The 15,277-nt window shown below is 35.6% G+C and overlaps 1 protein-coding gene across 1 annotated transcript in view; it reads right to left on the reverse strand.

Annotated features, from left to right (window-relative positions):
• The window catches only part of DOCK3 (dedicator of cytokinesis 3), a 266,665-nt gene that overhangs the window by 228,938 nt on the left and 22,450 nt on the right, over positions 1–15,277 (reverse strand). The window contains exons 3-4 of the mRNA XM_065933597.1: positions 5,360–5,400; positions 2,159–2,214 (exon numbers count right to left, since the gene is read on the reverse strand). Of these exons, the coding sequence (XP_065789669.1) occupies positions 2,159–2,214; positions 5,360–5,400 (97 nt within the window). The remainder of the gene's footprint in view (positions 1–2,158; positions 2,215–5,359; positions 5,401–15,277) is intronic.

Raw genomic sequence — 15,277 nt, forward strand, 5'->3', positions numbered from 1 at the left:
TTATGGCAGAAAGTGAAGAAGAACTATAGAGCCTCTTGATGAAAGTGAAAGAGGAGAGTGAAAAAGCTGGCTTAAAACTCAACATTCAAAAACAGATTATGGCATCCGGTCTCATCACTTCATGGCAAATAGATGGAGAAACAATGGAAACAGTGACAGACTTTATTTTGGGGGGCTCCAAAATCACCACAGATGGTGACTGCAGCCATGACATTAAAAGACGCTTGCTCCTTAGAAGAAAAGCTATGACCGACCTAGACAGCATATTAAAAAGCAGAGACACTACTTTGTCAACAAAGGTCCATCTAGTCAAAGCTATGCTTTCTCCAGTAGTCATGTGTGAATGTGAGAGCAGGACTATAAAGAAAGCTGAGTGCTGAAGAATTGATGCTTCTGAACTGTGGTGTTGGAGAAGACTCCTGAGAGTCCCTTGGACTGCAAGGAGATCCAACCAGTCCATCCTAAAGGAAATCAGTCCTGGGTGTTCATTGGAAGGACTGATGCTGAAGATGAAGCTCCAATACTTTGGCCACCTGAAGCGAAGAAGTGACTCATTTGAAAAGACCCTGATGCTGGGAAAGATTGAGGGCAGGAGGAGAAGGGGACAACAGAGGATGAGATGGTTGGATGGCATCACTGACTCAACAGACATGAGTTTGAGCAAGCTCCAGGAGTTGGTGATGGACAGGGAAGCCTGGCATGCTGCTGCAGTGCATGGGATCTCAAAAGAGTTGGACATGACTGAGTGACTGAACTGAACTATTATATCTATGTTACATTTCCTGAGCATCATAATTATTCTGTGATTATGTTAGAGAATGTACTTTTTCTTAAGATATAATATATATCTTAAAATATTTACAGTTTCTGGGTTCTGGTATCCCCAACCTTTATCTTTTGTATTCCCAGGTATCAGAGTACAGAATGCTTTACTGCAGTGATTATTTTGTGTTATTCCTGTATTTCTTCCTTTTTTTCTTTCACTATTCAAACTTCTTGTTGTTGTTGTTTAGTCAGCAATTCCTGTCCAACTCTCTGTGACGCCATGGACTGCAGAACTCCAGGTCTGCCTGTCCCTCATCATCTCCCGGAGTTTCCCCAAGTTCATGGCCACTGGATTGGTGATGCCATCCAACCATCTTATCCTCTGTTGCCCTCTTCTCCTTCTGCCTTCAGTCTTTCTCAGCATCAGGGTCTTTTCCAAATATGTGTCTAAAATTCCCTATATTAAATTCTATTTTATGAAATGACTCACAAGTTTCTCTTTTCCTGACTAAACCCTAACTCATTACCAGAAGGATACTCCAATGCTAGCTCAACCTCTGGTCAAAAACATAATTTCTAGTCCCCAAAGCTATCATAGTTAAATAATATCTTTAAACTGATGTTTAATTTTTAAAAATAAAATCATAATCCTATAATAGCATGTATTACTTTTTAAAATAAGGCATTAAAAATAAACAATTTTTTTAAACCACCCACAATTTGAACATGCAAATGCAGCTGATATTAACATTTTGATATAATTACATCTTGATTCTCTTTTATTCAACAATTGCTTTTGTTTCATAATTTTGTGACCAAACTACATATCCATTATATACACTATCGTTTTATCCTTAAGGTATGCCTTTATGTGTGCACGTGTGCTGAGTCACTTCAATCATGTCCAACTCTGTGTGACCCTACGGACTGTAGCCCACCAGGCTCCTCTGTCCATGGGATTCTCCACGTAAGAATACTGGAGTGGGTTGTTGCCATTTCCATAGTTTTTTTCAATTTCATCTTGCAAAAAAGGGAAGATTTTAAAAGTCTCCCTCACTTTTCATACACAGAAACAAAATGACAGGTTTATCACTAACTCCTGTCCTATCAAAGACTATTCTCCAAATAACACATCATTTTGTAAAATATACTGCATGTTTAATTGTTTTTATGAAATTCATAACAACTCAGGTTACCTTTCCAGTATACAGGAAAAGAAATTAAAATTGTCAATATTTTAAGATAAAATTATATCTTCAGAATTATATATGATAAAGTATATTTTTGAGGGAAACATACCAATAGCATATTTTATACTATGAATCAAAGGAAAAAAGTCTTCCTCTGCAGCCAATAAAAATTATAAATAAGTTTAGCAAAGCCAAGTACTCACCCCCTATTACTGACAATTGCTTTTTTCAAATGAATGTAATTTGCAGGAAAGATCCCCTGTAAAAGAGATTACATTTCCTATTAGAAAAAGTAATTTGTGATTAACATCTCATTTAGACTGAAATAACAGTCAGATTTCAGCATGGAAATACTCTATCAACAAAACAGTAGATCTCTTCACATAGCAACCACTTTACATATTAATTAAGAATACAAAGTTGCACAAACTATATTCAACAGGAATTTCATTGTCATTCGCAATCAGAGTCTATTCACAAGGGGGGAAAACTGATGTTAAGCAACCACAAAAACTTTTTTTTTTTTAAGTTTTAGAAATATTCCATCAAATCACACTTAAGATAGAATGGACTTATGTACAGAGTTTGGCATATATCTACAAAACCAACATCATCATCTAACCAACAATTTACAGCTGACCCAGCTCTGAGTTAGAGAAAGAATTCTCACACTCTGGGTAACATTTGTATTCACAAAGAATAAATCAATTTGAGAGCGTCTATAAATGTTTCTTCTTTTATTCTTTGCAAACGGTTTCCACTTTAGTATCTGCCATAATCTGATTTCAATTCTTAAGAAGATTTTTTAAAATGTATTGTTTTAGAAACAATTACATTTTCCAATCAATGTTTCACTCCTTTTCCTGATGTATAAAACTTCCTTCAAAATAAAACACAAATGGTCTACTTTTTTAATACTCTTTGGCCCACACCCCTGTCAGTAATAAACTCAATCTACACCACACAAGCCCATCAGCAGCTGGACTATAATAATGCATTTTACAGTTTTCAGTGTACAGATCTTTCAGCTCCTTGGTTATATTTATTTCTAAATACTTGATTGTTTGATGCTATCATGAATGGGACTGTTTCATACTGCTAGTATTTTGTTGAGAGTTTAGCATCTATATTCATCAGTGATAACGATCTGTAGTTTTCTTTTCCTACAGTGTCCTTTTCTGGCTTTGATATCAGACTAATGCTAGCCTCACGAAACAAATCTGGAAGTGTTCCCTCCTCTTCAATTTTTGGAATAGCTTTTATGAAGGACTGGTGTTAATTCTTCTTTAAAGTTTAGTAGTATTCAGCAGTGAAGTCATCTGGCACTGAACATTTCTTTGTTGGGAGGTTTTTAATAATTACTGATTCAATTTCCTTACTGATTATTGGACTATTCAGATTTTCCATTTTTCCTGATTCATTCTGGATAGGTTTTAAGTTTCTAGAAATTTATCCATTTCTTATAGACTGTTTAATTTGTTAGCATACAATTGTCATAGCAGTCTCATAATCCTTTGTATTTCTGTGGTATCATTTTTAATGTCTGCGCTTTCATTTCTCCTTGTATTTTTCCCCCCTCGGTTAATTTTATCTTTAAAAAGAAACAGCTTATAGTTTCATTGACCTTTTCCCTTGTTTTTTGGTCTCTTTTTCATTTATTTCCACCCTGATTCTTGTTACTTTCTTGATTCTACTAAATTTGGGCATAGTTTCTTCTTTTTTCCAGCTTCTTCAGATGTAAAGTAAGATGGTTTATTTAATATCTTTCTTTTTTTCTTACTGTAGGCATTTATCACTATTAACTTCCCTCTTTAAACTGCTTTTGCAGTAGCCCACAGATTTTGGGGTATTGTGTTTCTGTTTTCATTAGTGTCGAGATTTTTTTTAATCTCTTCTTTGGTCCACTGGTTGTTTAGAATGTGTTCTTTAATTTCTACATACATGTGATTTTTCCAGTTTTCTTGCTGTTGTTGATTTCTAGTTTCATACCATTGTGGTCAGGAAAGATACATGGTGTAATTTCAATCTTTTTAAATTTACTAAAGCCTTGTTATATGACCTAGTCTGAAGAATGTTCCATTTACAATTGAGAAGAACATGTACTTTATTGCTGATGTATGAAATATTCTATATATGTCTATTAGATATATTTGGTTTAAACTATAGTCAAGTCCAACATTTCCTTGATTTTCTGTCTGGATGACCTATTCAGTGCAGAAAATGGGGTCCTGAAGGCCCCTATTATTATTGTATTGGTATCTACTTCTCCCTTCAAATCTATTACTATTTGCTTAATATATTTGGGGGCATCATTTCCAGTGTACACATATTTATTACTGTTATATCTTCTTGATATATGACCCCTTTATCTCAGTGGTTCTTAACCAGTGGCAATTTTACCACCTCCACCCCAACCGCCTCCCACCCCAGGGCCTTTAGCAATATCTAGAGATACAACTTGAGAGGAGATGTTAATGAGTGGAAGTCATATATTTTGCTAAACTTCTCATAATGTATAACATAACAAGGATTTATCTAGCCCAAAATGTCAACTCTGACAAAAATGAGAAGCCCTGGCTATGAGGAATTAAAAGTTTGAAGGTATTGTCTTCTTATAATCACTACTTTAAAAACTAGTAAGTGATTCTACTGAGAAATTGATGATTACAACTCTGAAAATTTTTAATAAAAATTAATATGTGATCATTTTGGTATTTTCTATTTAAGAAAAAGCATAATATGTTAAATATTAAGCCACAGAAAATATATAAGAAAAAATAGTAATATTATAGAGAAAAGTAAGTTTTTGCAAATGCAAAAAAGAAGTTTTTGCAAATGCATTACTGAGAAAGAATGCTGCTACATGTATTATAACTACCAACTAAAATATATTTGGTATGATCAAATTACTGTTAACTTGGTAATAGAATAAACATATAAACCTAGTTCATAAAATTAGCATGTGGCACTTAACAGTCTTATTTAAATTCATATTTTTAACAAGAACATTATGATCAGAGATGTATCTAATTGAAAATTATTTAAAAGTTTTTTTCATTTTAGAAATAAAGTCATCTTACTAATCACAGGGCTAGACAGGAGTAGGCCTATACAAAAGCCAATTTACTTGCTGTCAACTATTTTAAGGAAAAATACTAAATGTCCTAAATTGGCTTTTTCAAAATAAGCTTTGCAACTATTACCACACACACATTTTGTCCTTTTTAAAAAGTCATTGTAATACTGCTGAGAAAGAGAAGAGTCTGATACAGTTCTGTAAAGAAAAGAATGAGTGTGGCTACTGTAAAAGATTAAAAGATGGAAGGTAAGGATTGCTTTTATATCAAACAAACATACTAGGCCACTTTCTACATTAGAAAAGGTAACAATAAACTTTTTATTACCTTTACATTTGGCTTCTTTGTTGAAACTCCCCTATACCAACCTAAAACAAAACATACAAAAGATATTAAAATCATATTGTTGTCATTTTCTATGAAAGACATGAGTATTTTTAGGATAATTATTTAATGCAAAACTTCCTAGTAAGTTTTAGGCACTTCATGCCTTTATTAAGCATAGTTTACTCCAAAAGAAGCAATCTTACAATAAAATATAACGCTTCCAATTTTCATCAAAGACACAACATCCTTTCAACTGAAAAAGACAAAAAAAATTAGAAAATAATTCAGAGGACACATATTCAACTCCTTGAAAATTCCCAGATGAAACTGTTACAGGATGAGAAAATGTCAAAATCATATCGCTTTTTGGTGGCAGATAAAGGAGAGTACAGCCCTGACTTTCTATCTCCTTGTCTCCCTGAATCTCCCATGCACTGCACTACACTACTCTCATTTCTTGGCTTTCCAGCCACTAAAGTTGACAGCAACACTTCATTTATCCTCTCTTACCATTCATACACAGTAACAGCAGTCAAAGTTTCATTACACAATAAAAATAGTTTTCAGAGAAAGGAAAATTTTTTGCAACTTTTTTCAAATTCAATCTATTATTTTCAGAGTTTTCCTATAGTTTCTCTACTTGGGTTTAAGAGGAAATAATTTCAGTGAATAGAAGAGGAGGCCAAGAGTTGTATTTAAAGGAGGAATATAAATAAAAAAAGAAAGAGGAGATTGTTGATAATAACTAATGTTAACTGAGAGCTTACTATTCCATGTACTGAAATTGAGTTAATTTCATGTATTAACCTTTAAGACTCACAACAAAGAGCAAAAGAATCAACTTTTCTTCCCTGAACTCATAACAAACAATAAAAGAAGAAATACCCTTATTTCTGTTTAGTACAACAGCTGAGATTATAAATTTGAATAACTCAATTTACACCTGAAAGTCTCACTATCTTCATTTTTTTAAAGTGATAACCTTACCAGCAGGACACTTTATAGTATTTTAAACAGGACAAATAATGATATAAAGGGCTTCCCTGGTCCAGTGGTCTAGTAGGTCCAGCGGTTAAGAATCCGCCTGCCAACGCAGGGGACAGTTTCCATTCCTAGCCCAGAAAGATCCCATGTGCTGCAAGGCAACTAAGCCCGTGCACAGCTACTGAGCCAGCACTTGAGAACTTGTGCTCCACAACAAGAGAAGCCACCGCAGTGAGAAGCCAACATCCCACCACTAGAGAGGAGCCCCCGTTCACAACAACTAGAGAAAGCTCGTGTGCAGGAACAAAGACCCAGTGCAGCCAAAAAATAAATACATAAATTTTCAATGGTAATCTTACCTAAAATTTTTAATTCTGTACCAGTAAAGTTAAGACAATTCAAATATGTATATCCAAAAAGTCATCTTTAAAATATCAAAAACTTAGTCTAAAAATGATGTTTTATAAAATATGATTAAAAATTAAGGTAATAAACAAAAAAATTTCTAATTGAGATGTAATGTTAAGTCCTATTTTATACTGAAATCATAGGGATTTTAATTCAGGAGTTACTCAAAGTGTATTCTATTTAAGCAATTATTCCACAAAGGAAATGGAAAAAGTACAGGAAATAGATTTTTAAATAAAATATAACCACATTAAAAAAAAAAAATATATATATATATATACACGACCACATTAGACTGAAAAGCCGAAGCAAACACTAGATTTTAGAAAGACAGCTAGGGGATTCACTATACTCTCAAAGATAATAAAACTGAGAGAAAACATTACATACCGTTTAAAGGCAATTAATGTACAATAAAACAGAACTGAGAACACTATATTGTCACAGAAACAGAAAAGCAGGACACTGGTGTGTATCTGTGCTTACTGCCACTAAATAAATGCTCAGTGAGTACTTACCCTGTGAATGAAATGAGACAGATCTAAGTGTTTACATTTGTCAGCTTAACTCTGGATGATTACACCTTCCACAACTGGTGTATAAACATATTTGGTGTATTAATTAAACACTCAGTTCAAGCCTGACTTAAAAAAAAAAAAAGAAACTTTTAAAAATTTAACACCGTTAGGTTAGAAAAGCAATCAGTAAGAAAGGAAACACAAATTAAGAGAAAATATTCTGCATCCTGTGTGTAAATACACATCCTGAAGGTTAATTCATCTGGAAGCTACAATGATTTAAACACAGAGACAAAAAAACAGTGATCACCTGTCCCTGTGCCAGGCATTTTCACATCTATAGTCTCAAAACACAGCTGAATACCACTTTGTTAAATATGCATCATTATTTAGATTGTGAAATGCCCTTCCCAATGTAAGTAAGGCTATACTATCAAAAAGAGCCAACAGTACCACTACAATTGCTGCTGACAGAGAGGCTACAGAACAGTGCTAGCAGTGTTAACCCAGAAGAATGAAGCCTCTATATAATTCAGGCCATGTGACAGGCAACAATCGGCAGGCCTTTACAAAGATTCCGGGCGCACACCAATCAAGCCAGATCAGAAGCGTCAAATGAAGTCCAACAGAAAGCACCCTTCATTACGAAGTTTCAAACTTTTTATTTCAAAGGTATAACATATTCTTCACTGTCTGGCAAAAGGGAAAAAAGGCAAATGTGCTCATTCTCACTCCCATCCCAGGGCTAACAGTTGCTCATCCCTGAATTAGAGACAGGTAGACAACAGGCACAATTTCTATTTCATTCCATATCATGACTAAAAATAATGTTAAAAAACTGTCACTCATTATGAATGGCAGGTCTGCATAGAGATTCACTTCAGAGAAGGAACCAACTGTAAAGTCAAGGACCAAAACAAAGATCTATAATCTTCTAAAAATACTAACTTTTTCTTTAGTATATCAATAAAAATATGCACAGCCCATCCAACTCTTTATCCTCTTTCCAATTATATAACTAATAGGCATGGAAGAAATTATCAACCACTTACATTAAAAAAAGAAATTTATAGAGAATTCAGCCCCAAAATTGGGGGACATAATTATTTAAAAGGTCAACATTCAAAATCCTCTTTCTATTATTTCACTGCAAACTGTTAAAGAAAAACCTTGTGTATTACTTGCATACAAAATAATTTAATGCTATTTTAAATCTTTATGTGCAGTAAGTATAAAAGATAGTAGTTGGCAATAAATAAATGCACATTAAAACAAATGGACAATAAATAAATGGACATTAAAAATTGAGAAATTGTATTCCCAAATGAGTTATTGCTCCTTTAAGCTTATGGTTCTCCATGGAGAACCATAAACAAGTTTCAATAATACTGCCATTGAATAAGACATTTTAAAAACTCTTTTAGAATTCAAATATATATAAAATACATTTATTAACTTCTGGTTCTAGCACTGGCAAAACATTTCACATTAGACAAATATAAACCTGAAAAAAATGCAGGAAACAATTGTGTAAGAGCAATGGACAGCAACTATCCGAGACAAGATATGAGGCACTATAATCCTTGAGAAAAGAGAATCCACATCAGCTGAGTTTCTCCATGAGGACATTTCAGCAAAAATCAGGGTTCCACTGAGTTAAGGAAAAAGAGGTTGACACTGAGAGCTCCTCGATACAATATCCACTCGTGGGACTGCCCAATCCTACAGTGGTAATTCAGGGGAAATTTCTAAGAAGCCCAGCTTTCTGTAGTCACTAAGAAGCTAAGGAGCTAGGCAGAGTCACATTACCTTTAGGAGATCTATAATAACAATATAGTGATTTTTCAACAGAAATGAGGGAAATCAAAAATTAATGAAGTAAATTCTTAAAATGCTAAAAGAAAATATTCATCAACCTAGAATGCTACACCTAGAGAAAATATACCCTTTAAAATGATGGCAAATTTAAAAACAGATTCATATAAACAAAAGTTGAATGAATATGCAGCAAATCTGCACTAAAAAAAATTACTAAAAGGAGTACTTACAGTAAAAAGAAAGTGATCCCAGATGGAATCATGAAAAGAAGAAAGAAAAAGCACTGGAAATGGTAAAAATGTGGGCAAACAAATGACTACAGACAGAAAATGTACGACAATAGAGGTACAAATGTAATAAGAGGAGTCAATGCAATTGAATCATTGTAAAGTTCATGCATTGTTGGAAGTGGTATAAGTAAAACTTTAAGGTAGACCCTAGTGAGTCAAGAATGCATGTTTTAAACTCCAGGGTAATCACCAAGTGGGGCTTCCCAGATGGCTCAGCACTAAAGAATCCACCCTCCAATACAGGAGACGCAGGTCCCACCCCTGAGTCAGGAAGATCCCCTGGAGAAGGAAATGGCCACCCATCCCAGTATTCTTGCCCGGGAAATCCCACGGACAGAGGAGCATGGGGGGCTACAGCCCATGGGATTGCAAAAGAGTTGGACACGACTTAGCGACTAAACAGTAACAACTTATAAAAAGGGTCCCAAAAGGCTAAGATACAGATCTCTGAGGAACAGTGGGCTGCTGCAAAACATGCTACCACTGCCACAGTGACAAATGCTAGAGGCCATTCACCAGAACCAAGACCACTGCCTGACATAAGGAATACCGCAGGAACCAACTGTTTTCAGAGCAGTTTGCCAGTGGTATTAAATAAAAATAGGAAGAATCAACTCTTTTCTTCAACCTCCAGCCTAGCAGTCTCCCTACAATGCCCCTTTATTGGCAGAGTCTAACACAGACTAGCTGTCAAAGAAGAAACGTGGTTTCCAGAGCTTCCAGCTCCAGTATCACAAGAAGGGCTAGAAGGGCAGGTTTTGAACTTGGAGGCAATAATAAGTCAGTAACTGACAGAGTCAGCATCTTTATTTAGGTCTCTCATCACGCCAAATTCAGATAAGTGATAAAAGTCTTCTAATCCTCTGTTTGGAAGGTAAATGTCTGGCTGCCATGATTTCAAAGGCCAAGCGGAAGGTGAAGGTTAGAAGTTTCCATATGCAGGATTCAGTTGGTGTGCTGTGACTTAATCCTCCAGTTTTCAATACATAACCTATCTCCTACAATAAAGTGCATGAAGTGTCCCAATACACAGATGCGCTATTTATCCTTCATTTTCTAATAAACCTCAAAACCTCTACCAGATGAACAAGGAGCAGTCATCAAATAAATTGAAGGGAGAAGACTTATATAATTTCATCCTCATTTCCAAAGATGCCTGGGGTTATAAGTTCCTATACCTTTTAAGGATCTGCTGTGTAAATAAGGGTAGTTCCAAGATATTCCTTCTACATGCTTGAGATTCAGGTATGTTGGGTCTGTTAAGTCATAGTTTCCACTCTTCAAAGCCTTGCCAACTTTCTTTGTCCATGTGAGCATATTACATTTTAAAGTCTCTGTATTTTTATTTTTGTAGTGTTTCATAACTGATTTTGAATTTATTTTTGTACATGGTATGAAAAAGTAGTCCAGTTTTCCACACATCATTTATTAAATAGATTGTCTTTTTCCCCACTACATACTCTTGCCTCATTTATCACAGATTAATTGACCATATAAGTATATATTTCTAGGCTCTATATCATGTTCCACTGATCCATGTGTCTGTTTTTGTGCCAGCACCGTACTGTTTGATAATTATATCTTCATAGTACAATTTCAGCCTGGGAGCATGATACCTCCAGATTTGTTCTTTCTCAACATTGCTCTGATTATAAAGGGTCTTTTGGATTCCATGCAAATTTTAGGATCATCTGTTCTAGTTCTGTGAAAATGCCTTTGATACTTTGATAGGGGCTGCACTGAATCCATAGACTATCTTGGGCAGTATGGCCCTTTTAATGATGCTGACTTGTCCAATCCATGTGCATGGTACATCTTTCCATTTGTTTGTCTTGTTTACCATTTCTTTTATCAATGTTTTACAGTCTTCAGAGTACAGGCCTTTCACTTCCTTGGTTAAATTTATTCCTAGGTATTTACTCTTTTGATCCAATTATAAATGAGACTGTTTCTTAATTTCTGATACTTCATTGTTCAAACAGATAAATGCAACAGACCTCTGTACATTAAGCTTGTATCCTGCAACTTTCCTGAATTTACTTACTGAATTCAATTTTTGAATAACAATTCACTTATTGAATAACAGTTTTTTGTGAAGTCTTTGGGGTTTTCTATATAAATTGATACATCATGTCACCTATAGTGACAGTTTTATTACTTCCTTTTTAATTTGGATTTATGTGTGTGTGTAGCGCTTTCTTTTTGCCTAATTGTTGACAAAAACTTCTAACATTATGTTGAATGAAAGTGGCGAGAATCTTTGTCTTATTCCATTTTTTATAATTTTTAAAATTAATTTAGTTTTGGCTGCACTGGGTCTTGTTGCTGTGCACGGGCTTGCTTTCACTGCAGCAAGTGGGAGCTACTTTTCATTGGGATGCACGGGTAGCTTCTCTTGTTGGAAAGCACAGGCTCAGCAGCTGCAGCATGTGGGCTCTAGAGTATATACTCAATAGTTGTGGTACATGGGCTTAGTTGTTCTGTGACGTGTGGAATGTTCACATACCAGGGACTGAACCCACGTCCCCTACAGTGGCAGGCAGATTCTTATCCACTGTACCACTAAGGAAGTCCCTTGTCTTATTCCTGATCTTAGAGCAAAAGCCTTCAGATTTTCTCCATTGAGTATAATGTTAGCTGTGGGTTTTAATATATGTGTGACCTTTATTATGTTGAGGTAGGTTCCCTCTATGCCTACTTTGCTGACAGTGAAAAGTGCAAGTGACAGTCACTCAGCTGTGTCTGACTCTTAGTAACCCCATGGACTATACAATCCATGGAATTCTCCAGGCCAGAATACTGGAGTGGGTGGCCTTCCCTTCTTCAGGGGATCTTCCCAATCCAGGGATCGTCCCCACGTCTCCTGCATTGCAGGCAGATTCTTTACCAGCTAAACCACAAGGGAAGCCCAAGAATACTGAAGTGGATAGCCTATCCCTTCTCCAGCAGATCTTCCTGACCCAGGAATCAAACCAGGGTCTCTTGCATTGCAGGCAGATTCTTTACCAACTGAGCTATCAGGGACAGTTCTTGTCATAAACAGGTGCTGAACTTGTCTAATGCATTTTCTGCATCTCTTGAGATGATGTGGTTTTTATTCTTAAGTTTGATAATGTGATGTATCTAATTAACTGATTTGTAGATATTGTACCATCCTTGCATCCCTAGGATAAATCCCACTTGATCATGGTGTATGATCCTTTCAACATATTTGGTTTGGTTTGATATTTGGTTTGATAATATTTTGTTGTGGATTTTGCATTTACATTCATCAAAGATATTAGCCTGTAACTTTGTGTGTGTGTGTTATCAGGTTGTTACCTGGTTTTGTTATCAGGATGATGGTGGCCTCATAGCATGAGTTTAAAAGTGTTCCTTCCTCACTAACTTTCTAAACAGTTTGAAAAGGAAAAGTAAAAAAAAAAAAGTAAAAAGAAAAGGAAAAGTATTAACTATTCTTTAAATGTCTGGTAGAATTCACCTATGAAGCCATCTGATCCTGGGAAAAGTATTAACTATTCTTTAAATGTCTGGTAGAATTCACCTATGAAGCCATCTGATCCTGGACTTCTGTTTGTTAGAAATTTTTTTTTATTACTGATTTAATTTTATTACTGGTAATATATTCTATATTCTGTTCATATATTTTATTTCTTTCTGATTCAGTCTTGCGAGTTTGCACATTTCCAGGAATTTATCCATTTCTTCTATGCAATTCATTTTATTAGCATATAATTCTTCATAGTAATCACTTATAATTTTTGTATTTCTGTGGTGTCAGTTTTAACTTCTCCCTTTTTATCCCTGATTTTATTTATTTGGGCCCTCTCTCCTTTTTTCTTGATGAATCTAGCTAAAAGTTTATCAATTTCGTACATATTTTCAAGACTTCCCTGGTGGCTCAGTGGTAAATAATCTGCCTGCCAATGCGGAAGATGCAGGTTCAATCCCTAGGTCAAGAAGATCCCCTAGAGAAGGAAATGGCAACCTGCTTCAGTACTCTTGCCTGGGAAACCCCCATGAACAGAGGAGCCTGAGAGGCTACAGTAAATGACTCCATGAAAAAGTCAGACATGAACTAGAGGCTAAACAACAATATCATATATTATCAAAGGACCAACTCTTAATTTCATTGATCTTTTATGTTTTTAGGTCTCTATTTCAGTTATTTCTACTCTAATCCTTTATTTCCTTTTTCTGCTAACTTTGTGTTTTGCTTGTTCTTCTTCTAGTTTCTTTAATGTGCATTTCAATTATTTGAGATTTTTCTTATATCATGAAGTGGGCCTGTATCACTACGAACTCCCCTCTTAGAACTGTTTTATCTTCATCCCTCTTTGACTTTTCAATGATCCATTGATTGTTTAGTCTCCATATGTTTGTGGGCTTTTTTTTCCCCCAGTTTTCTTCTTGTAGTTAATTTCTAATTTCATACCAGTGAAATCCAAAAAGATGTCTGACATATGCTGGAAAGGGTGTGAAGAAAAGGGAATCCTCCTACACTGTTAATAGGAATGTAAACTGGTGCAGCCACTATGGAAAACAGTATGGAGCTTTCTCAAAACACTAAAAATAGAGTTGCCATATGATTCAGCAATCCCACTCTTGGGCATGTATCTGCAGAAAACCATAATTTGAAAAGCTGCATGCACCCCTATGTTTACAGCGGCACTATTTACAATAGCCAAGATATGGAAACAACCTGAATGCCCGTTGACAGACAAGTGGATAAAGAAGATGCGATACACACACACAATGGAATGTTACTCAGCCATAAGGAAGAAGGAAATAATGCCATCTGCTGCTACATGGACAGAGCTAAAGTTTGCCATACTAAGCGAAGTCAGAAAGAGAAAGACAAATACCATATGGATATAAGTCCTTTACCAAGTATCTCCTTCACTTTGTGACTTGCCTTTTACCTCTCCTTAATGGTATCTTTTTTCTTTAAATTTTATTTATTTGTTTTTGGCTGTGCTGGGTCTTTACCGCTGCCCAGGCTTTCCCTAGTCGCAACAAATGGAGGATACTCTCCAGTTGCAGTGTACGGGCTTCTCACTGCGGTGACTTCTCCTGTTGCAGAAGAGAGGTTCCAGGGAGCATAGGCTTCAGCAGTAGCAGCACATGGGCTCAGGAGTTGTGATTCCCAGGCTCTAGAGCACAGGCCCAATAGTTGTGGCAGACAGGCTTATTTGTTGCTCTGCAGCGTGTGGGATATTCCCAGACTAGGGTTGAACCCATGTCCCCTGCCCTGGCAAATAGATTCTTTAGCACTGAGTCACCAAGGAAGCCCTCCTTAATGATATATTTTGAACAACAGATCTTCATTTTCATGAAGCACAACTTATCAATAAAGGATCTCTGTCCACCCCTAGGCCAGAAGGGATATTTTCCTATGGTTCCTTCAAGGTGCACAATTGCTCTACATCGCACATCTATATTGATCATCCATCTGGAATTCAGTTTGTAGTACATGCTGTGAAGTCAGGTTCAAGGTTCACTGGTTTCAATACTGATCCAATACCATTTATTGACTAGGCCATCATTCTTCAGTCCAATCAGTCCAGTGTCACCTATTGTATCCCCACTGTACTGCAATACCACATTTTTCATATCACTGGAAGATAAACATGATGATTTATTTCTGGACCCTCTATTCTGTTTCATTATTGTCTTTGCCTCCAAACCACAATGTCTTATTTTATAATAGTCTCATTTTTAGCTCTCAGTGGGAAAGCTTTCAGTATTTCACAACTGAATATGATGTGTGCTACAGGCTTTTAGATATCCTTTATTAGATTAAGAAAATTCCCTTCTACTCTTATTTTGCTAAGAGACTTTTTTATCATGAAGGCGTTTTGATTTAAACTACTATTTTAAGAAAGTTATTAAAATGGGTC

Source organism: Muntiacus reevesi, chromosome 4 (genome assembly GCF_963930625.1).
Source record: "Muntiacus reevesi chromosome 4, mMunRee1.1, whole genome shotgun sequence".
In the NCBI taxonomy this organism is placed as follows: domain Eukaryota; kingdom Metazoa; phylum Chordata; class Mammalia; order Artiodactyla; family Cervidae; genus Muntiacus; species Muntiacus reevesi.